At 44.7% G+C, this 24,955-nt stretch overlaps 1 protein-coding gene across 2 annotated transcripts in view; it reads right to left on the minus strand.

Moving 5' to 3' along the window:
• frem1b (Fras1 related extracellular matrix 1b) overlaps positions 1-24,955 on the minus strand; it is a 53,935-nt gene that overhangs the window by 14,365 nt on the left and 14,615 nt on the right. For both annotated transcript variants that reach the window (XM_020498588.2, XM_031786320.1), the window contains 10 exons: positions 24,118-24,370; positions 21,639-21,833; positions 16,759-16,944; positions 15,335-15,531; positions 14,745-14,970; positions 8,811-8,955; positions 6,740-6,881; positions 4,255-4,450; positions 2,948-3,212; positions 520-937 (listed from right to left, as the gene is read on the minus strand). In XM_020498588.2, the coding sequence (XP_020354177.2) occupies positions 520-937; positions 2,948-3,212; positions 4,255-4,450; positions 6,740-6,881; positions 8,811-8,955; positions 14,745-14,970; positions 15,335-15,531; positions 16,759-16,944; positions 21,639-21,833; positions 24,118-24,370 (2,223 nt within the window). The remainder of the gene's footprint in view (positions 1-519; positions 938-2,947; positions 3,213-4,254; positions 4,451-6,739; positions 6,882-8,810; positions 8,956-14,744; positions 14,971-15,334; positions 15,532-16,758; positions 16,945-21,638; positions 21,834-24,117; positions 24,371-24,955) is intronic.

A 24,955-nucleotide genomic window follows, 5' to 3' on the forward strand; every position in this document is an offset into this window, starting at 1 on the left:
CAAGTCTCCTCCCCTTCATCTACACTGATTGAAGTGGATTTAACAAGTGACACCAATAAGTAGCTTTCACCTGTATTCCCCTGGTCAGTCTGTCATGGAAAGTGTTCCTGATGTTTTGTACACTCAGTGTATATTATAGCAAGGTTTATTTCAGCGTGTACACATTCACAGCTGAAAGCTGAGTTACAGTACACAGACAAAAAGGAAATCAAAATGAGAAGATCTTAGGGGGAAATTAAGAGTTGATTAAAGCCGTTCGGGACTGCAGTGAGGGAGGAAGCATTGTATTAATAAGGATCTAAAAGGTGTAACTGGTCCTAGATCAGCACTTGTATTCTGAGACACTTTCAACTTTTTTGATTTTTGATTTATTTTACTAATTGGTCTTTTTACCAGTCAAATCAGATCTTTTTTCAGAGCTGATCTGATTGGTCAAAAGACCAATAAGTGAAAAAAAAGATCAGAATTACGTCCCTGTCATACAAGATTTGCCGAAGTATAAAAACCAGTAAAGCCCACCTGTATTGTGAAGACCAGCGGCTCCTCCTTCAGCTGTCCATACTCCAGGTATCCTCTGTTAGTACCATCAGACGGCATCAGACTAAACCTGTCAATCTGGGCCAGGCTGCCCTGGTAGTGCTGGTAAGCCAGGTCCATGTTGTTGATATCAGTCTGGGTAAAACGGGGTAATGTCAGTGGGTACCCCTTGAGGAGCAGCTTGCCATACTGCGGGGGCTGGGTGAGGGCATAGGTCAGGTTCCCCACAGCAGTATCTGGGTCGGTGAGCTCCAGGTGGTCTGGTGTGATGGACTTCACCGCTCCCTCTGTCAGTTGGAGGCCGGTATTGCGGTTGAGGGACGGCGGGATCCGGTCACTGTGTTCTATGGCGAAGTGCAGGGAGCCGCTGCGGGAGCTGATGCCGTTGGTGACGACGAAGCTGTGGGGAGGAAATGGAAAAGTGGATGGATGAAGTTTGGTTATTGGCATGTAGTTAGGCGTGTAAATGTATATAGGCACGTAGTTGGGTTTTGCTGTGGGCTGTGATGTGTCCATTAAAACACAGGAGATAGAGGTACAGTTCAAAGGGCAGAGGCCAACTCGTGGACAGCTTGTATAACAGCAAAAGATGGATGGGGAAAGTGTGCAAATTTAATAAGTAATCGGGCCATTTTTTGCATGATGCCACTGGCAAACACGATCTGTATGATAGAAAGTAATTAGCTATAGAATTGAAAAATAACTACCAAAATTAATATAATCTCAGTGATCTAAAAACATAAAATTCATCACATTATTCACCGATGAGGCTAGCTTTATTACAGATCCAATTTAAAAAGGCAATAAGTCAATCATAAGGGCCCCTTTCCCATTTTCAAGCTGGTTGAGTCTTGTTGTGTGCTCACAGACTGGTCCATGGCTCACCACATGCTACAGTGACAATGTACTGGAGCTGAAATGGGGACAGTGGTTTGTGTGTGTGTGTGTGGACAGATTTTTAGCCCTCGTTGAACCCTCTGCCAAGTCAATCTGCCTCTCACACACACAGCCCTGCAGCTGAGAACTGCCCTAGGCTCCACCAGCCACCACGAACAACACACTGGCCACCACACACACACACGCACACACACACAGGTCCCTCTCTCTAAGCCAAACCGGTGCAACATCTGCCATCTCCACCGTCCCATATTTGCTAGGTAATTGTTCCCAGAGATGCCTGTCTGTACTCTGTACACTCCTTTTCTGGCCGCCATGGCAACCGATGCCAGCCGGCATTATCATTCTCCTAATAATGCCCATTCATCATCCGCTGTCACGGTGACCAGAAGAGGGGGGCATAGAAAACACCTTCTGCCTGGGGCCTGGGCCAGGCCCCTGCTCTGACGCACAGGTGTGTGCTCAGGTGTGGCCCCATCTGAGGCACCAACCGCTGCCATCACACACTGCCACCAGTCCCCCTCCAAATGGAACATTCTGTATCACACACCAATACAGCGTGCGCTCATACACATATGTTTGACCAGAACCAAGTAGAACCCAGTAGAAATAGTCACAGTTAAATAGATGGATGCTTTGGATCTAAAGATGTGGTTAGTTTGTATTTGAGTGCTGAGAAGCGGGTAGATAACATGGCTGATTGCTCTATTGGGTTCAATGTGTCAGTTAAGAAATACCAGTACTGCTGCCCCATGCTGGACGGCTATCACCTCCCTCTTTGGCAGAGAGCATTGGCAGTGTGTGTGCCCCCACTAAAGCGCTCCCCCCTCTCATCTCCTCTCAACCTCGGCTGGCTTGGCTGCAGAAAGGCTCCTGGCTCCCAGCTGACCCTGAGGTGAAACACAGCCAGGCTCTCTCTCTCTATGAGTGTGTGTTTGTGTGTGCCAGGCTTCTGGGTGACAAACCAGCGTCCTCAGACACACCAGGGACGGAGAGGAGAGCAGACAGAGGAGAGGACAGGTCAGCCATACGCCCGCCATCTCTCTCTCCACCCAAGCCTCCTGCCAAATTGGCTGGAAGAGGCACATAAACATACTGTAGCAGAGCTCTCATCTCTTCACACTTTTCATTTTTTTTTGCTGAGCTTCTTTTGATGCTCAAATACTCCGTCCGAATTTGTGTGATACATTTTGGGCAGTCACTAAAAATCTTTCTTATTCAGTTAAAATCAACAGACATTTTATGCCATATTTTTTAAGTCAAAAGGAGATATTATTATTTTATTGTTATTAACATAATCGTGCCTGAAATTTGAGCCAGACACACATCCAATTAAATCTGAATGAACAGGAAAGGTTTAAATTCAATCATCCAATATTCCACTAACGTGTCAGTCTGAAGAAAATGGACAATACACTATTTCAAGAAATGTTTGTATCTGCCCCTAAGTCTTGTATGTCCAACAAAAAAAAATTACAAAATGAAATAAAATACCACAACGTGTTAGTCTGACCTGAAGGAGTCCTGCTCAGCCGTGTGACTGTTGTCATGGGTGTAACACACACGCTGGGCCGCCACGTCCAGCTGGGAGAAGCTGAGGAACGGCATTCCAGGACGCTGGACGGCGTGGACGTGTCCGTGTTTGGGCGGGACGGACACGGTGTAGAGCATCTCCCCCGGTCTGGCAGCCCCGTCCGTAGCCAGTAGGATGTCTGTGGTCAGGATGAGCCGCTCTCCCTCCATCAGGGTGACCGGCCTGGTGACCAGCACTATGTCACCTGGACACAGGAGAATCGTCATTTAGGTCAAGCAATAGCAGTTTTTTGCATCTATTATACTGTTAAATGTATCAAGGCTTCATTTATTTACTCTTTGAGTTTAAAAATCTATAAAAAAAGTGTATTATAAACATCAAATAAAGCATGTTAGTGCCTGATATCAGGGACTGTCAGCTTATCTTAGTTGCACTTGCTTCGATAGGTCAGCACAATATGAACTGCACCAAAAACCTGTACGAATGGTATGTTTTCAATAATAGCCTGGCAGTGACTTGAGCAAGCAATGATGACGACGACACAACAACAAGAGAACCGCAGAGGCAACCAAAACTCTACGTCTGTTCACTCCCTACATCCTTTAATTATTCACGTTCCGAGGTGGCTCTTCCTGCGGTGCCGAGTGTGTGGGCTTTTCTCACCTTCGCTCCTCCAGGATCAGAGGGCACCGAGCCAAGAGGGCCAAGCGCACCCCTGATTGCACTCCCTCTCCTCAACTCTCTTTGCTTCTCTCCGCCTCGCATGTCATGCTCACCCAACTGGAAAAGATGGCCTGGCTATAGGGAAAGCCACCTATTCAATTATACATGGCCAAGATGCAGCGGCTGGAGAAAGTTTGTTTTGGGACGTTGCTGATGCATGTGTGGTGCATTGAGGCACAAAATGGCTGCCGTGCCTTGCTCCACCCAGGTTGTTGTGTCTTGGTGGGTTAACAAGGTGTACTGTTGTGGTATACTGTTGGGTAGTGCTGTAACCTGTCTAGGAAAAGTACAGTGACTGAATTTACCTATTTATTTACCTTTTTCTTTGCCAGCCAAGTGCTACGTAATGCTAGATTTGTAGACAATACGCGACTATGTGTTATGTGATTAATAAAGTAGTTACATTATTGCTGATAAGATGAGGCTCCTCCAGAGAGGAAGAGATGGTCCACCACAAAATGTTAAAGATAAAATTTCCTGAAAAAAAACATGTGTGCTTGTTTGTCTTAAAGTATTTAAGCAAGAACTCATCATAACAAGGACATTGGCTGTCCTGTCCTCACCCTTCTGGATGGTGCGTACTGAGATGAAGAAGCTCTGAGGAGGGGACTCGTTGTCTAGGTCACTGAGGGTGAAACGGATGCTGTCATGACCTTTGAACCCGGTGCCAGTAGTGTGGGCATACCACAAGCGGTTAAACTCCACATCCTCCTGGGTGAAGTTCTGACCCGCTCCAATGTCTGTCCAGCCAGCTTCTGTCTGCACAAAGGGAAGAGGATACACAAACACACTCAAATTTTAATTTTACACTTGGTCAGATGTAGGTCAGGAGGGTAACATCAGACGTATCTGCGGATGCTATAGTGGTTCTTCCTTATAAAGTTACGTCGTACAAGTCAAGTCATACTGCAGCACAGCTTGCGGGCTGCCGCAGAATTCTATGGCACATTATTTAAGTGTCAGCCATTGTGGCCAATAATGCTAGTTTGTGCTAGTTTGACCCCCAGAGAGCATCTTTGAGAAGCATTTGACTGTTTTTAATATTGGCTGTACTAGAGAATTTAAAATATATTTCTTAAGAACATAGTATATGGGATTGATTTTAAGAATTTTTCTTAATTAATTTGATTAATATTATGGTGTTTCTATTCCAAGAAAAACAAAAACAGTCAAGGTTTCCATTAGGAAAATATGGAGCTGTACAACGTGACCGGCCGGGAGTAGGCTACTAAGTGACTGCGAGTGAAAAGCATAATAATCCTAACATTTCCACACCCTAATTATAGGCTAACCAATACCCAAATGGAGATTCAGTGAAAATAAAAATCTCATTGATTTATCAAGACCAGTCCCCATGCTTGTCTCAGAGCAGCCCGAAATGGTGCTGAAATAGTTGAAAGGATAATAGAGAAAGGAGCCTTGAAGGAGCCTCGGTAAAATACTGTTAGACTTGGGGATTATGTTCACGGACAGTGCTATTCGACCTGTGTTACGCCGAATGCGAAAACCCAGGAAAATGAATAGGTATAGTAGACTACAATACTGTAAAGTAGGCCTAATAATGCTAAAGATAATGCTTAAATAAATTAACTGCTGGTCTATACTGTATGCTGCACATTTTTACATTGTATTCCATTTCCAATATTTGTTGTATTATTTGTTCTGTCTTTTCTGGTGAATTAAAATGAAATTCCAACCAACTTTCTATGGCTTGTTTAAAAATAATTATATTCTGAAGATGATTTTGTTTTCAAATAACCGAAAGTGAGCGGTTGTAATCTGATTAAAGGGAAAAAAGGCCATTATTGAACATGGGGTGGGACATTCTTACTACTTTGCTCGAGAACGAGTTTGAATTTAAGTATACATTTTGTATGACTGACGCCTTTAGTGAGAGGTCTAATGCTTTAATATGTAATCATTTCTGCCCTCCGAATTCATATTCATTACATCAGATGAACCGCAACATGTCGGCTAAATCGATTTAATTCATGAATGCATTTGAACGTTTTTAATATTGTTATAGTGAAGAGCAAAATAATCCTAACATTTCCAAATAAAAATCTGAATGATTTATCAAGACCAGTCCCATGCTTCAGTGATATTTATTCCCTTGGTAATTCGTTATGGATCCATTAATATATTTGAAGTCCCTAAACTCAGCTAGAGTCTATTGTCCTGCTGATCGTTGAAATAAACATCTGCATTTTGAAAGAGTATTTTTATCATTATTTTATTAACAGAAGCATAAAGATGTTGATGAAGAAATACTGTACAGTAAATGCTTTACATAACATTTTGCAGATGCATGATGTTTGTAGCTAGAAATGAAAAACTTTAGAGTACTTAATACATTGTAAATTGGGGGGGCTGGGGGGGGGGGGGGGGGGGGGGGGGGGTTTATTTCACACCTAGCCGAGGTATCCTCTTGTAAAGGTTGAAGAGTCTATTGTCCTGCTAATAGCCCATCATGGAAACGTTGTTTGCCCCCATAGGTTTTAGGCCTGCAGTGGGTTATAATAATCCATGCCTTCTGGGAATGTTTAAAAGTCCAAACGTTATGGGTGGAGTTAGAATTTTGGCTGTTAGAAGTATTAAAATCAACCAATGTCAGCCTTTAAATGCTTTATTATCCAAATGTTTAAAGTGTGTGTGAACAACGGAGAGAATGCATTTGACTGTTTTTAATATTAGGGCTTTCCAGAGGAACGGAAAATTGCGTGTCAATTCATAAACCATGTGCCATGGAATTGGTACATCGAAAATCTCTTCCCAGCTATTTTGCAATCTATATGGCACAGATGTCAATTTTACGAACAGAAAGAACATTTCTTGCCACAGTTTAGACTACCGATAGATCAGCGTTCTAACTCCCCCTTGTGGCAGTGTGGTGCAATGACAGAATGCCACCATCTACCACAAACGGTCGCGGCTTAAGCTCAAAACTTTTAGTGGAAGAACCAATGTACAGTATATATAGCGTTATACGTATTTTGATATAAATCCCTTCTGCGTATCATTTGAAGAGGGGCTTTGCTTTGCACTAACCTTGACCTGCAGCTTGCCAAACCTGGGCCCAGCAGTGAGGATGTAGTAGAGCTTACTGGTGGGAGTGTCCAGGTCTTCTGCCTCCAACACCACACTGGAGATCACCCTCCTGTCCATCCAGTCCACCTCCACTCCTGCATTTCTGACAGAGAAGATGCACCATATGGTCAGGACCACAGAGACACAAAGAAACATACTAGGGGCCATTCAGAGACAGAGAAAGAGAGGAGAAAAGCGAGAGAGAGACATTATTAGAGAGTTCAATCCCCAGCAAAGACATTGAGGGCCACAGAGACATTGGGGACCAAAGGAGGGGAAGGTATACAGCAACAATCAAAAGTTTGGGTACACCTACTCATTCACGGGTTTTTCTTTATTCTTTTACACTGTAGAATAATAGTGAAGACATCTACAGTAGACACATGCAGAGATAATCTGTTCACATACTCTGCGTCTCACAAAGACACAGCGGTTGGAACCCCAAATCTCAAATCAGACCAAAGGACAGATTTCCAACGGTCTAATGTCCATTGCTTGTGTTTCTTGGCCCAATCAGGTCTCTTCTTATTATTGGTGTCCTTTACTAATGTTGAAATGTGTCTGTTACTTGAACTCTGTGAAGCATTTATTTGGGCTGCAATTTCTGAGGCTGGTAACTCTAATGAACTTTTCCTCTGCAGCAGAGGTAACTCTGGGTCTTCCTTTCATGTGGTGGTCCTCATGAGAGCCAGTTTCATCATAACGCTTGATGGCTTTTGGGACAGCACTTGAAGAAACTTTCAAAGTTCTTGAAATGTTCCGCATTGACTGACCTTCATGTCGTAAAGTAATGATGGACTGTCATTTATCTTTGCTTATTTAAGCTGTTCTTGCCATAACATCGACTTGGTCTTTTACCAAATAGGGCTATCTTCTGTATACCACCCCTAACGAGTCACAATACAACTGATTGGCTCAAACGCATTAAGAAGAAAATAAATTCCACAAATTAACTTTTAACAAGGCGCACCTGTTAATTGAAATGCATTCCAGTTGACTAACTCATGAAGCTGGTTGAGAGAATACCAAGAGTGTGCAAAGCTGTCATCAAGGCAAAGGGTGGCTACTTTGAAGAATCTCAACAATAAGATACATTTTGATTTAACACTATTTTGGTTACTACATGATTCCATATGTGTTATTTCATAGTGTTGATGTCTTCACTATTATTCTGCAATAGTGCAAATAAAGAAGAACCCTTGAATGAGTAGGCATGTCCAACCTTTTGACGTGTACTGTACATGTAAGCAAAGTACCAGTTCCAACTCATATACAGCTCCCTACAAGCAGTACCGACAAGCACCAGTCAACTGAGGAGCCCCAGCCCAGAGAGAGAAGGACAAACACTGTGGACCACAGAGACAGACACATGCAGCTAGGGCCACAGAGCCCTTAACACCCTAGCCTCCCTTAACCTAGCACGCTCAGATGAGTCCTCATCCTGAACACACGTCAACAACACCAGATCCCCTCCCTCCCCCTGCTGCCTGGCATGGAACAATGGGCCAGGCGAGCAGGAGAGACCTGTCAGAGCCATCCACCAGGGCACTGCAAACAAGGAAGTGGGCATCTGCCAAAAAGCCACATTACTTCTGCCTATGCGGCCTTTATGGACTGCGACCTGTGCCAACGCACTGATTCAAAAAAAGTCCTGATCTAAGGAGAAATAGAGGAAAAACAGGAGGAGGAGGACATAGGAGGACAGAGGAGGACAGAGGAGGACCTATTCAAGGATGTAACCTGATTCCCAGTCACTCATTCGACTGGAGGACACAGGGAGATTAAACATACTCCCGCATCCGCCACATGTGCTGTACAGGTTGTGTGTGTTGACCCCTGAGTCCATACCCCCCCACCCTCACCACCCCCCTTCTGTCCCAATCCTCCACCTCCCCCATCCCCAACTTCCCTTCTCTCTCTCCCACCATTCATTCCACCCCTTCCTCCACCTCCCTTCCCTTTCTCACCCAACCCTCCCTGATCCCCTTCTTGGCTCCGAGTGTTCCTCCCAGGGCGTTCTTCTTATCCTTACTTTAGCAGCCGGGGCTTTTCATCGTTGACTGGTAGGACACGGAGGTGAGCGGTCCCCTGGATTGTGTGGCGGCCATCTGTCAGTTGCACAGTGAACGAGTCCTTCAGGGTTTCCGTGTCATCGTGCATGTACATGATCCTCATTCCTGCAGATAGAGGCCAAGAGGGGAAGAGTCAGGGAGAGGATGGGAGAACGGTGGGAGAGGGTGAACGGGAGGACAGTTTGGTTGGGTTTTGGGCTGGGGTGTTCGGTCACGGTGTAAATAGAGTAGCAACGTGTGTAAATGTGTGTTTTTAGGGTAGAGACATTGAAGCATTTCTACTAAAAACTGAAATGTGGTCGAAATGAGACACTGGCTTTTCCAAGAACTGTAATATGTTGTTGCGAAAAAGGAGTGCTCTCAGCGCATCACATATTCCACTAGTTTTTTCAACAGTATCAAATTGGGCTCATCGCACAAACACACGGGCAATTTTCACTATTGCTGCGGTCTTTGAAGAAGCCAAACCAAACAGATTGAGCTAAAGCCTTGCTGCTCACCTACAGAACCAATCAAAAGTTTGAACACACCTACTCATTCAAGGGTTCTTCTTTATCTTTATTATTTTCTACATTGTAGAATAGTAATGAAGACATCAAAACTATAAAATAACACATGGAATCATGTAGTAACCAAAAAAGTGTTAAAAAAATTAAAATATATTTTCTATTTGAGATTCTTCAAGTAGCCACCCTTTGCCTTTATACACTCTTGGCATTCTCTCAATCAGCTTCATGAGGTAGTCACCTGGAATGCATTTCAATAAACAGGTGTGCCTTGATAAAAGTTCATTTGTGGAGTTTCTTTCATTCTTAATGTGTTTGAGCCAATCAGTTCAGTTGTGACAAGTTGGGGGTGTTATACAGAAGATAGCCCTATTTGGTGAAAGACCAAGACCATATTAAGGCAAGAACAGATTAAATAAGCAAAGAGAAATGACAGTCCATCATTACTTTAAGACATGAAGGTCAGTCAATGCGGAAACATCTTAAGAACTTTGAAAGTTTCTTCAAGTGCAGTCGCAAAAACCATCAAGTGCTATGATGGAACAGGCTCTCATGTGGACCGCCACATGAAAGGAAGACCCAGAGTTACCTCTGCTGCAGAGGAATGGTGGGAGGGAGAGAAGGGAAGTTGGGGATGGGGGAGGTGGAGGATTGGGACAGAAGGGGTGTGGTGAGGGTGGGGGGGGGGTATGGACTCAGGGGTCAACACACACAACCTGTACAGCACATGTGGCGGATGCGGGAGTATGTTTAATCTCCCTGTGTCCTCCAGTCGAATGAGTGACTGGGAATCAGGTTACATCCTTGAATAGGTCCTCCTCTGTCCTCCTCTGTCCTCCTCTGTCCTCCTCCTGTTTTTCCTCTATTTCTCCTTAGATCAGGACTTTTTTTGAATCAGTGCGTTGGCACAGGTCGCAGTCCATAAAGGCCGCATAGGCAGAAGTAATGTGGCTTTTTGGCAGACGCCCACTTCCTTGTTTGCAGTGCCCTGGTGGATGGCTCTGACAGGTCTCTCCTGCTCGCCTGGCCCATTGTTCCATGCCAGGCTGCAGGGGGAGGGAGGGGATCTGGTGTTGTTGACGTGTGTTCAGGATGAGGACTCATCTGAGCGTGCTAGGTTTAGGGAGGCTAGGGTGTTAAGGGCTCTGTGGCCCTAGCTGCATGTGTCTGTCTCTGTGGTCCACAGTGTTTGTCCTTCTCTCTCTGGGCTGGGGCTCCTCAGTTGACTGGTGCTTGTCGGTACTGCTTGTAGGGAGCTGTATATGAGTTGGAACTGGTACTTTGCTTACATGTACAGTACACGTCAAAAGGTTGGACATACCTACTCATTCAAGGGTTCTTCTTTATTTGCACTATTGCAGAATTATAGTGAAGACATCAACACTATGAAATAACACATATGGAATCATGTAGTAACCAAAAGAGTGTTAAATCAAAGTGTATCTTATATTTGAGATTCTTCAAAGTAGCCACCCTTTGCCTTGATGACAGCTTTGCACACTCTTGGTATTCTCTCAACCAGCATGAGTTAGTCAACTGAAATGCATTTCAATTAACAGGTTAACAGGCGTGCCTTGTTGAAAGTACATTTGTGGAATTTCTTCCCTTCTTAATGCGTTTGAGCCAATCAGTTGTGTTGTGACTCAATAGGTGGCAGGGTAGCCTAGTGGTTAGTGTGTTGGACTAGTAACCGGAAGGTTGCGAGTTCAAACCCCCCGAGCTGACAAGGTACAAATCTGTTGTTCTGCCCCTGAACAGGCAGTTAACCCACTGTTCCTAGGCCGTCATTGAAAATAAGAATTTGTTCTTAACTGAAATAAAGGTAAAAAGGGTGGTTTACAGAAGATAGCTCTTTTCGGTGAAAGACCAAGTCCATATTATGGCAAGAACAGCTTAAATAAGCAAAGAGAAATGACAGTCCATCATTACTTTAAGACATGAATGTCAGTCAGTACGGAACATCTTAAGGACGATGAAACTGGTTCTCATGTGGACTGCCACAGGAAAGAAAGATGCAGAGTTACCTCTGTTGCAGAGGATAAGTTCATTAGAGTTACCAGCCTCAGAAATTGCAGCCCAAATAAATGCTTCAGAGTTCAAGTAACAGACAGATCTCAACAGTGACTGTCCAGAGGAGACCGTGAATCAGGCCTTCATAGTTGAATTGCTGCAAAGAAACCAATATTAATGGACACCAAAAAGAAGAAGAAGAGAATTGCTTGGGCCAAGAAACACGAGCAATAGACATTAGACCGGTGGAAATCTGTCCTTTGGTCTGATTCGTCCAAATGTTAGATTTTTGGTTCCAACAGTGGTGTGTCTTTGTTAGACACAGAGTAGGTGAACGGATGATCTCCGCATGTGTGGCTCCCACCGTGAAGCATGGAGGAGGAGGTGTGATGGTGTGGGGGTGCTTTGCTGGTGACACTGTCTGTGATTTATTTAGAATTCAAGGTACACTTAACCTGCATGGCTACCACAGCATTCTGCAGCAATACGCCATCCCATCTGGTTGCGCTTAGTGGGACTATCATTTTCTTTTCTACAGGACAATGATCCAAAACACACCTCTAGGCTGTGTAAGGCCTATTTGCCCAAGAAGGAGAGTGATGGGAGTGATGCATCAGATTACCTGGCCTCCACAATCACTCGACCTCAACCCAATTGAGATAGTTTGGGATGAGTTGGACCGCAGAGTGAAGGAAAAGCAGCCAACAAGTGCCCAGCATATGTGGGAACTCCTTCAAGACTGTTGGAAAAGCATTCCAGGTGAAGCTGGTTGAGAGAATGCCAAGAGTGTGCAAAGCTGTTATCAAGGTAAAGGGTGGCTACTTTGAAGAATCTAAAATATAACGTATATTTTGATTTGATCAACACATTTTTGGTGTTACACGTGTTATTTCAGAGTTTTGATGTCTTTGCTATTATTCTACAATGTAGAAAATTGTTTAAAAAAAGAAAAATCTTTGAATGAATAGGTGTCCAAAATTGTGACTGGTCCTGTATGTTTCCATGGGTCTGCTGCTTACAAGGAATGTGCTTGTGTGTATGTGCACGTGCATGCTTGTGTACGCGTACGTGAGTGTACGCACTTGCATGTGTGTGTGCATGTATGTGTGTGTGCTCAGTGACTGAACAGAGTGCACAGTGGCTGTGAGGTAATTGTGCAGGCAGCAGCAGCAGCAGAGAGAGAGAGAGAGCAGTTGGAAGGACAGTGTGCAGCGGAGGCAGCAGCAGCACCACGGGCGCTCTGCGACCTCTGTCTCGAGCATCTGTTCAGCAGGGGCCTGACCCCCGACAACGACGACAACACAACACACAGCCCTCTGGAAGGAAGGCACAGCCCAGGCTGGGGGAGCGGAGGGGGAGGAAGGGGCAGGCTGGCCTTGTAGTTGGATGTAATGCCTGTACCCCCCCGAATAACAACCCAACAACCTCAAACTCAGAAAGGCATAGACTAACAAACGACACTAGTAAACATATGGCACTAAACCGAACGAAGACACAGTGATACATGAAGGCAACTGCTGCCCTACTATAGTTCAATAACATGGACTTAACAAAGTGCACAACAATTCCGAACGAATTTCTTCCAGGTGCATGAAACAAAAGACAGGCCTACAGTAAGCCATACGCTCCTGTAGTTTATTGAAATATTTTGACCATAAACTGTACACGATTATTCAAATAAATTCTGTTTAAATCACTGTTGTCCCCTAAAGGCAAATACTTTTTGGACTATAGTGGTGCTTCAGACATATACAGTGGGGCAAAAAAGTATTTAGTCAGCCACCAATTGTGCAAGTTCTCCCACTTAAAAAGATGAGAGAGGCCTGTAATTTTCATCATAGGTACACTTTAACTATGACAGACAAAATGAGAAAAAAAAATCCAGAAAATCACATTGTAGGATTTTTAATGAATTTATTTGCAAATTATGGTGGAAAATAAGTATTTGGTCAATAACAAAAGTTCATCTCAATACTTTGTTATATACCCTTTGTTGGCAATGACAGAGGTCAAACGTTTTCTGTAAGTCTTCACAAGGTTTTCACACACTGTTGCTGGTATTTTGGCCCATTCCTCCATGCAGATCTCCTCTAGAGCAGTGATATTTTGGAGCTGTTGCTGAGCAACACAGACTTTCAACTCCCTCCAAAGATTTTCTATGGGGTTGAGATCTGGAGACTGGCTAGGCCACTCCAGGACCTTGAAATGCTTCTTACGAAGCCACTCCTTCGTTGCCCGGGCGGTGTGTTTGGGATCATTGTCATGCTGAAAGACCCAGCCACGTTTCATCTTCAATGCCCTTGCTGATGGAAGGAGGTTTTCACTCAAAATCTCACGATACATGGCCCCATTCATTCTTTCCTATACACGGATCAGTCGTCCTGGTCCCTTTGCAGAAAAACAGCCCCAAAGCATGATGCTTCCACCCCCATGCCTCACAGTAGGTATGGTGTTCTTTGGATGCAACTCAGCATTCTTTGTCCTCCAAACACAACGAGTTGAGTTTTTACCAAAAAGTTATATTTTGGTTTCATCTGACCATAAGACATTCTTCCAATCTTCTTCTGGATCATCCAAATGCTCTCTAGAAAACTTCAGACGGGCCTGGACATGTACTGGCTTAAGCAGGGGGACACGTCTGGCACTACAGGATTTGAGTCCCTGGCGGCGTAGTGTGTTACTGATGGTAGGCTTTGTTACTTTGGTCCCAGCTCTCTGCAGGTCATTCACTAGGTCCCCCCGTGTGGTTCTGGGATTTTTGCTCACCGTTCTTGTGATCATTTTGACCCCATGGGGTGAGATCTTGTGTGGAGCCCCAGATCGAGGGAGATTATCAGTGGTCTTGTATGTCTTTCATTTCCTAATAATTGCTCCCACAGTTGATTTCTTCAAACCAAGCTGCTTACCTATTGCAGATTCAGTCTTCCCAGCCTGGTGCAGGTCTGCAATTTTGTTTCTGGTGTCCTTTGACAGCTCTTTGGTCTTGGCCATAGTGGAGTTTGGAGTGTGACTGTTTGAGGTTGTGGACAGGTGTATTTTATACTGATAACAAGTTCAAACAGGTGCCATTAATACAGGTAACGAGTGGAGGACAGAGGAGCCTCTTAAAGAAGAAGTTACAGGTCTGTGAGAGCCAGCAATCTTGCTTGTTTGTAGGTGACCAAATACTTATTTTCCACCATAATTGGCAAATAAATTCAATAAAATTCCTACAATGTGATTTTCTGGATTTTTTCCCTCATTTTGTCTGTCATAGTTGAAGTGTACCTATGATGAAAATTACAAGCCTCTCTCATATTTTTAATGGAAGAACTTGCACAATTGGTGGCTGCCTAAATACTTTTTTGCCCCACTGTACATCAAAATCAAGTGTCTCACCTTGTTTGAGCTCCTCCATGGTGAAGGTGTGTACCATCAGGCTCTGCAGAAGTAGCTTGGGGCCCATGTTCTTATAGCGGCTCAACTCCGTTCCATAGATCCCGTTCAGCAGGGTCCCGTGGGCTGGGGGAACCAATACTGTGAAGGTCAAAATGTCCACCGGGGCGTCCAAGTCCAACGCGTTCAAAATGGCCGGACTCAGCTCCTTTATTCCTCCCTCCATCACCTGGTGGGGAAAAAGAGGGATGAGGAAGAGGAGGATGAGTCCGAAGGGAAAGAAAGAAAGGAAATGAAGCAGGTATGGCATGAGGAGATGGAGGAGGCATCGTAGGAAAAGAGGGAAGGCGGCGTCGCAGACCATGGGACATGCATGAACGCTGTGAAATGCCTCCTTCCTTCTCTCCCTCCCTTGAGGTAACCCCTGGTCTGACACGGTTGGATATGCAAAAGCAAAGATTCCACTCCATAGCTTTAGACCCGTCAAGTCATGTCAGAGCAGTGGGGGATGACAGCAGGGTGCATTTCTCCAAAGTACTTAAACACGGCCAAAGACTTAAAAGCATTAGATGGGTGGACGTGAGGCAACTTACAGTGAAGTTGCTAAGCGCCAGAGAGGGAGTCTCGTCGTTGGTGGGGTGAATGACGATGTAGAAGGGGATGGGGGGAGACTTGTGCCTCCCGTCGCTCACACTGATCACCAGCTGGTCCACGGTGGGCTCAGCCCCCTGGTGCTCTGCCTGGACGTAGTTTATGTAACCCGCTCTGAGGTGGAGCAGGCTGAATGACACTGAACACACCACCACAACCACCACAACACAGCAGGGTATGAGTAGAAATGAATATTTTCTCATTGTACTCTTGTCGACTTAAGAGTTCACTGTGTGAATGGTCCATACCGTCACCGTCTGAGGGCACGGAACACAACAGCAGCGTACGGGAGAAGAGTGGGCCTAGGCGGTACCTTATTCACGTCATTCAAATGTGGTAACAACGCATTTTTCACAAAGTTTTACTGCCAGATAAGCATGATATAACGTGTTAAAAAGGCTTATTGGTCTTTCGAGCCGTATATTGAATTACTTGTCCTTCGAACCGGATGAATTAAAACACCTTTTTTTTTAAACAGTCATAATAGTTTGTGTCGGTAGATATCAGCAAGATAACTAATGGCCAACTTGGAACTAACCATGGATAACTTTGAACTAACAGTGGCTAACTTTGAACTAACCATGGATAACTTTGAACTAACCGTGGCTAACCTTTTGACTAAAGAGCTTAAAGGGATAGTTTATGCTAAATCTATATTTGGGAGTAATCCCCCTTACCTTGAGTTGTGTCTGAAGGCCTATATTAACAGAAACCAGAATAATCCATTGTTTACTTCTGCCATGAGTTAGAATAAAAATAGCATTTTCCAAATTCATTCATGTATTAGCGGTACCGACGTTAGCAAAGCTATATTGCAAGCCAAAACTTCCTCAAAAAACACTTCAAATTGTTTGCTAGCGTCTATGCTCGCAAAGTCCCCGTCCATGTTTTCTTGCCCGCGAGAATGTCATTCTTTTTGCAGTAATATTCCAATGCTCTGGTAGTTCCATCAAGCCTCTGGTGAGTATGCTTACCGCTGGTAATCTAGCCGAATGCCCAATGGAATACAATGCAATACAATATACATTTATTGTCCATGTTACAGAAAATAGAAACTGTTGCGGCTTTGAGACTACTGTACATGTGGAAATAGTTCATGCTTAAATAATCCCTGCACCAACTAAGGAATTTAGTTTGAAGTGTTTTTGAGGAATTGTCTGCTTGCAATGCAGCTCTGCTAACATCAGCTGTTAACATTCATGAATTTGGACGATGATAATTATGCTATTAATTCCTGCTAGAGGTGGTAGAAGAGAACAACAGATTATTGTTGAGTCTGTCACTATGGGCCTTCAGACACAGGTCTGGGGACTTCCACCCAAATATACATTTGGCTATCACTCTTAAGGATCTGTGTGCCACTGACCCACTCGGAGGCCTGCGTTGCTCTTCTCGAAGCCTGGTGAGGGCAGGGTGTTCTCCAGGAAGCCCTGTAGGGGTGGGTTTTCCAGGAGGAAGAGGAGCTCTTCAGGGTACGTATCGGGGTCCTCGGCCCCCAGCACTCCCCCACATAGACAGGCTGAGGAGCCCTCGTCCACCACAAACATGTCACCTGACAGGGACATACAGAGCGAAATGACAGTGAAAGACACATGAAATGATGACATGAAATAATTGCACATGAAATAATTGCCATGGAATTCTCTCTCGCAATTCTCTCACATTTTAGTAATGGTTTCAGAAGCTTAAGAGACATGATAGAGAAAAACAGTAAATGTATCCATCCATCCCTAAACATATGCCAATCTTACATCCCTCTCTGTCTCTGTCTCTGTCTCTGTCTCTGTCTCTGTCTCTGTCTCTGTCTCTGTCTCTGTCTCTGTCTCTGTCTCTGTCTCTGTCTCTGTCTCTGTCTCTGTCTCTGTCTCTCTCTCTCTCTCTCTCTCTGTCTCTCTCTCTCTCTCTCTCTCTCTGTCTCTCTCTCTCTCTCTCTCTCTCTCTCCCTCTCTCTCTCTCTCTCTCTCTCCCTCTCTCTCTCTCTCTCTCTCTCCCTCTCTCTCCCTCTCTCGGCACTCGGCCAGTACGCTGCCACCTGGTTGCTGATAAAGCCATCATGCCCCTGCTCGCTGGAGTCTGCACCCATTTACAGCACTGATAAATAATGAATGGAGAATGGGCACTGGTGGGATGAAGGCTTGAATCAGGATCCACCCTGATCCAAGGGGGGGATGAGGTGTGTGTGTGTGTGTAGTTAATGACCAAATGTCTGGGAAACAGGTGATAAAAAATAAAAAAAACATTGTCCACCAAACAAGAAAAGAGGCAAAGCCGGATTCCTCTTTGTTTCGCTCCGCTAATTCTCTGATGCGGTCTCTTTATTCAATGCAAATTAATTAGACCACTACATTTCCCCTGCAAACTACTCCAGATTTTGTGGGCCTGCTATGCAGCGGTGAAGATTGAGAATAAATATTCATTTTTTTCTTGGCTGGGATTAGCAAATTAGCTGATGATGGTGGAGATGGGGTATAGTGGGCCGGGATAGATACTCTTGGCAGCAAGAAGGGAGGCCTAACGTGTTTTCTTTTGTGAGCAAGGGATGCTCCTTTCTGTCTTTTGTTTGCTGAGGCCTTCATTGTCCGGTGGCCCTCGTGGGGAATTGGTGTCTGCTTGGCGCCCACCAGTTCGCTAACGTTAGCTCCCCTCCCCAACACAGCAGAGGAATAATCCCGACCAGCTGTGTGTGTGCCCTCTGCACGCAATAACACACCACAACACCATGCAGTAATTCATAACAACACCCAGCAAGGGATTTCCATTAAATGCCCTTACAAACCTCTTTTTACCTACAAATGCACGAACGCGCGCACACACACACACAAAGAAACACACCACCAAGCACACACACACACACACACACACACACACACACACACACACACACACACACACACACACACACACACACACACACACAACCCATGATCACAACAGCCACCCTCAGTCTCCTCTCCCCATCTCCTAACACCCTTCTTAGTCCTCTCATTCTCTCCCAGTGGTCACTGTTCCCTATTGATAACCACAAAGTTGCCGGTCACACACAGGGGGCTTTACGGTCCAATCCCTCTTCTTGGCTCGGGCTCTAGCGAGAGACGTTCCCTCGCCGTCCCCAGGAATCCATGTGTGTGTGTGTGTGTGTGTGTGTGGGGGGGGACACAATGCTCGCCCTGCTGCCTCTCCCTGTACAGTGTGTGCTCGCCTGATTAAGAGATTCTCGCTAGCGCAATGCGTTCTACCACCTGCCACCGAGCTCCCCGCTTCAAAGCAGAGGGCAGGCTGGGAAATGACTGAGCGTGTGTTTACCGGCATTAAGGGGATTGTGATTATCACAAAGTAGTTAAACCTTTACACAACAATGGAACTGAGGTGATGGGGAATCTTGTCTTGTTCGATGCACCCAGCTCCCCATAGAGCGGACAAGACAAAGAAAGATGAGGTGTCTCTGGTATTCCCTTGTTTGCACCTAGAGCAGTGGTGTCCAGGCTCCAACGTGGCCTGTGGGTGGTTGGAGTAAAAATACTAATAATAAATATATTTTTAAATACAAGATGTTGATTTTTTTCTTTTGGGGGGGGGGGGGGGGGACTTCATATACTTAAAAATGACTGAAAATAAATGAAAACTGTGGAGAACAATAATGAACCTATATTTATGCAGTTTCTTGTGGCCTCTAGCTCGCTAATAACCACCTAAATTAAATCCAGCAGTCAGGGAGAATCGAAAATTCAGAAAACGATGGATAGACTATCTTTTTGTATATTTTGATGGTGAGGAAATATAGCCGACTTCCGGACCTCGTTGAAGACCCAATGTGGCCCGTAGGGCAAAGTTTGTTTGACAACCCGGATCGAGAGCCATTATGTGTGTGTCTAAATATGTCTCCCTCTATGTTCCTATAAATGTCTCTGTTTAAAATGTCTTTATATACAGCTTTATATGTCTTTCTCTATACAAGTATACATGGCTCATATGTTTCTCTCGATATAGAGTGTGTATCTTTATAAACTCAGCAAAAAAAGAAACGGCCCTTTTTCAGGACCCTGTCTTTCAAAGGTAATTCGTAAAAATCTAAATAACTTCACAGATCTTCATTGAAAAGGGTTTTAACACTGTTTCCCATGCTTGTTCAATGAACCATAAACAATTAATGAACATGCACCTGTGGAACGGTCGTTAAGACGCTAACAGCTTACAGACGGTAGGCAATTAAGGTCACAGTTATGAAAACGTAGGTCACTAAAGAGGTCTTTCTACTGACCCTGAAAAACACCAAAAGAAAGATGCCTAGGGTCCCTGCTCATCTGCGTGAACGTGCCTTAGCATGCTGCAAGGAGGCATGAGGACTGCAGATGTGGCCAGGGCAATAAACTGCAATGTCCGTACTGTGAGATGCCTACAGGGAGACAGGATGGACAGCTGATCGTCCTCGCAGTGGCAGACCACGTGTAACAACACCTGCACAGGATCGGTACATCCGAACATCGCAACTGCGGGGCAGGTATAGGATGGCAACAACAACTGCCCAAGTTACACCAGGAACGCACAATCCCTCCATCAGTGATCAGACTGTCCGCAATAGGCTGAGAGAGGCTGGACTAAGGACTTGTTGGCCTGTTGGAAGGCAGGCCCTCACCAGACATCACCGGCAACAATATCACCTATGACAGGACTGGCAAAAAGTGCTCTTCACGGTTTTGTCTCACCAGCGTGATGGTCGGATTCACGTTTATCGTTGAAGGAATGAGCGTTACACCGAGGCCTGTACTCTGGAGCGGGATCGATTTGGAGGTCGAGGGTCCATCATGGTCTGGGGCGGTGTGTCACAGCATCATCGGACTGAGCTTGTTGTCATTGCAGGCAATCTCAATGTCCGGGAACTTGCAGGTGCCTTGGTGGAAGAGTGGGGTAACATCTCACAGCAAGAACTGGCAGATCTGATGCAGTCCACGAGGAGGAGATGCACTCCAGTACTTAATGCAGCTGGTGGCCACGCCAGATACTGATTGTTACTATTGATTTGAACCCTTTGTTCAGGGACACATTATTCCATTTCTGTTAGTCACATGTCTGTGGAACTTGTTCAGTATATGTCTCAGTTGTTGAATCTTGTTATGTTCATACAAATATTTACACATGTTAAGTTTGCTGAAAATAAACGCAGTTGACATTGAGAGGACGTTTCTTTTTTTAAAGAAACACACACATCTTGTGCATGCGGAAAGTATTCAGGACCTTGACTTTTTCCACATCTTGTTACGTTGCAGCCTTGTTCTAAAATTGATTAAATTCCCCTCAATCTACACACGATACCCCATACTGACAAAGCAAAAACAGGTTTTTAGAAATTGTAGCAAATGCATTAAAAAAACTGAAATATATCATTTACATAAGTATTCAGACCCTTTTCTCAGTAATTTGTTGAAGCACCTTTGGCAGCGATTTCATCCTCAAGTCTTCTTGGGTATGACGCTATAAGCTTGGCACACCTGTATTTGGGGAGTTTCTCCCATTCTTCTCTACAGATCCTCTCAAACTCTGTCAGATTGGATGGGGAGCATCGCTGCACAGCTATTTTCAGGTCCCTCCAGAGACGTTCGATCGGGTTCAAGTCTGGGCTCTGGCTGGGCCACTCAAGACATTCAGAGACTAGTCTTGAAGCCACTGCTGCATTGTCTTAGCTGTGTGCTTCGGGTCGTTGTCCTGTTGGAAGGTGAACCTTCGCCCCAGTCTGAGGTCTTGAGTGCTCTGGAGCAGGTTTTCATCAAGGATCTCTCTATACTTTGCTCTGTTCATCTTTCCCTCGATCCTGACTTGTCTCCCAGTCCCTGCCGCTGAAAAAAATCCCCACAGCATGATGCTGCCACCACCATGCTTCACCGTAGGGATGGTGACAGGTTTCCTCCAGACTTGACGCTTGGCTTTAAGGCCAAAGTGTTCAATCTTGGTTTCATCAGACCAGAGAATCTTGTTTCTCATGGTCATTTCTCTGAATACTTATATGAAAAAGGTATTTCCTTTTCTCTATTAACCTGTTTTTGCTTTGTCATTATGGGGTAATGTGTATAGATTGATGAGTAACATTTTTAATTCAATCCATTTTAGAATAAGGCTGTAACGTAACAAAATCTGGAAAAAGAGAAGGGGTCTGAATACTTTCCGAATGCACTGTATGTATCTATATATGTTTCCATTTGAAGCCATACCCCAGTATTGTCCCTTTCTGACATTGAAGTGAAAGTGGGTTACCCATGGTGATGACTGGGGCCTTGTTGTTGACAGGAAGCACCGTCACGTTGAGGTCGTAAACAGGAAGTGTCCCGTGGAGAGGTACGGGTGGTGGCAGGGCATCTCCATGGCAACAGCTGTCCATGCCCCCTGCTTCTCCGTCCGACACGATGAGAGTGACCGAGTCAGACACGGGACTGGCTCCAATCTCGCCCCCTATTAGTCAGAGGAAAACAGTTAAAGTATGTAACAGTGTGTTCACTGGTTACTGGTTGATATACCCATGAAGGGGATGATTAAGATCACTTTAGTTGTAGTGAAGTCAAGTCAATTGTAGACAAGGTCCAACCAAAATGTTACTTCCACTTTATTTGAACCCCTCCCAAAGACACACATCCAGTTGAAGTCGGAAGTTTACATACACTTAGGTCGAGAGTCATTAAAACTTGTTTTTCAACCACTCCACAAATTTCTTGTTAACAAACTATAGTTTTGGCAAGTTGGTTAGGACATCTACTTTGTGCATGACACAAGTAATTTTTCAACAATTGTTTACAGACAGATAAATTCACTTATAATTAACTGTATCATAATTCCAGTGGGTCAGAAGGTTACAGACACTAAGTTGACTGTGCCTTTAAGCAGCTTGGAAAATTCCAGAAAATGATGACATGGCTTTAGAAGCTTCTGATAGGCTAATTGACATCATTTGAGTCAATTGGAGGTGTACCTGTGGATGGATTTCAAGGCCTACCTTCAAACTCAGTGCCACTTTGCTTGATATCATGGGAAAATCAAAAGAAATCAGCCAAGACCTCAGGAAACAATTGTAGACCTCCACAAGTCTGGTTCATCCTTGGGAGCAATTCCCTAACACCTGAAGGTACCACGTTCATCTGTACAAAAAATAGTACATAAGTATAAACACCATGGGACCACGCAGCCGTCATACCTCTCAGGCAGGAGACGTGTTCTGTCTCCTAGAGATGAACATACTTTGGCGCAAAAAGTGCAAATCAATCCCAGAACAACAGCAAAGGCCCTTGTGAAGATGCTGGAGGAAACAGGTACAAAATAATCTATATCCACAGTAAAACGAGTCCTAAATCGACATAACCCGAAAGGCCGCTCAGCAAGGAAGAAGCCACTGCTCCAAACCCTTCATAAAAAAGCCAGACTACGGTTTGCAACTGCACATGGGGACAAAGATTGTACTTTTTGGAGAAATGTCCTCTGGTCTGATGAAACAAAAATACAACTGTTTGCCCATAATGACCATCGTTATGTTTGGAGGAAAAAGGGGGAGGCTTGCAAGCCAAGAACACCATCCCAACCGTGAAGCACGGGGGTGGCAGCATTATGTTGTGGGGGTGCTTTGCTGCAGGAGGGATTGGTGCACTTCACAAAATAGATGGTATCATGAGGCAGGAAAATTATGGGGATATATTGAAGCAACATCTCAAGACATCAGTCAGGAAGTTAAAGCTTGGTCGCAAATGGGTCTTCCAAATGGACAATGACCCCAAGCATACTTCCAAAGTTGTGGCAAAATGGCTTAAGGACAACAAAGTCAAGGTCAATCCTATAGAAAACGTGTGGGCAGAACTGAAAAAGCGTGTGTGAGCAAGGAGGCCTACAAACCTGACTCAGCTACACCAGCTCTGTCAGGAGGAATGGGCCAAAATTCACCCAACTTATTGTGGGAAGCTTGTGGAAGGCTACCCGAAACATTTGACCCAAGTTAAACAATTTAATGGCGATGCTACCAAATACTAATTAAGAGTATGTAAACTTCTGACCCACTGGGAATGTGATGAAAGAAATAAAAGCTGAAATAAATCATTCTGTCTACTATTATTCTGACATTTCACATTCTTAAAATAAAGTGGTGATCCTAACTGACCTAAGACAGGGAATATTTCTAGGATTAAATGTCAGGAATTGTGAAAAACTGAGTTTAAATGTATTTGGCTAAGGTGTATGTAAACTTCCGAATTCAACTGTACATGTGCAGGTTGGAGCCGGGGGCCACTGGTCACCCGTGGAGCATTTGTTGTGGGGGATTAAGTGCTAAGATTTGATACCAGCAACCCTCCAGCTGCTTGCTCACTTCCCACCAGATTTGTCCTGTCAGACCCGGGATTCGAACTGGCAACCCTCTGGTTGCTGGCTCGCCTCTCTAACCTCTAGGAGTCAAAAGTTGAGTTGACTCTCCAACTCTTTCTCTTCTGTTGGAAGGCACTAGGTTAATTGAGCGGAGTCCATGGCAATTACATATGCCTTCTGGTTAAACCAGACTAAATGCTACGATCAAATCAGGCTACCTATGGATTGCGCTCATGGATAAAAACGTCTGCATTTTTAACAATTCCTTTCCCCAATGATCCACACCTAGCCTGGCCCCATATCTGTTTGTGCTGTCTTGTCGACTCCTATGGTCATTGTCCGTAGGTCAATGGCGAAACAGCAAAAACAGATCTGGGATCAAGCTAATCCTCACCTGTGTGTATGTAGTAGATGAGTCCCTGCAGGACGTCCTGTTGGGAAAACTTGTCCACAGTAACCCCCCCTCTCTGCAACTCCCCCCTGGCAGGGGTCCGGGCCAGCATGTAGATTAGCCTGGCATCATCACTGTCTGCGTCCGTGGCAAACAGGTACTCAGCAGTGACCTGAACCAGGCCCCCTTCCTCACAGGTCAGCCCCCCAAGCAGCCCTGGTCCTAGTTGGGGGGGCTCGTCATTCACTGGTAGGATCTGTGTAGGGGGAGGGTGGGGAGAAGGCCACAATGGAGCAAGAGAAAGATGGCATTCGCACTTTCTACATTTCCCTTACATTTTCCCATTTTCCTTTCATACCTAGACTACAGTAGTGTTCAAAAGTTTGGGGTCACTTAGAAATGTCCTTGTTATCCATGATAACATACATGAAATGAGTTGCAAAATGAATAAGAAATATAGTAAAAACGTTAACAAGGTTATAAATAATGTTTAATTGAGATAATAATTGTGTCCTTCAAAATTTGCTTTCGTCAAAGAATCCTCCATTTGCAGCAATTACAGCCTTGCAATCCTTTGGCATTCTAGTTGTCAATTTGTTGAAGTAATCTGAATAGATTTCACCCCATGTTTCCTGAAGCACCTCCCACAAGTTGGATTGGCTTGATGGGCACTTCTTACATACCATACGGTCAAGATGCTCCCACATCAGCTCAAAAGGATTGAGATCCGGTGACTGTGCTGGATGCTCCATTATAGACAGAATACCAGCTGACTGCTTCTTCTCTAAATAGTTATTGCATAGTTTGGAGCTGTGCTTTGGGTCATTGTCCTGTTGTAAAA

This window comes from Oncorhynchus kisutch, linkage group LG13, assembly GCF_002021735.2.
Source record: "Oncorhynchus kisutch isolate 150728-3 linkage group LG13, Okis_V2, whole genome shotgun sequence".
Classification (NCBI taxonomy): Eukaryota; Metazoa; Chordata; class Actinopteri; order Salmoniformes; family Salmonidae; genus Oncorhynchus; species Oncorhynchus kisutch.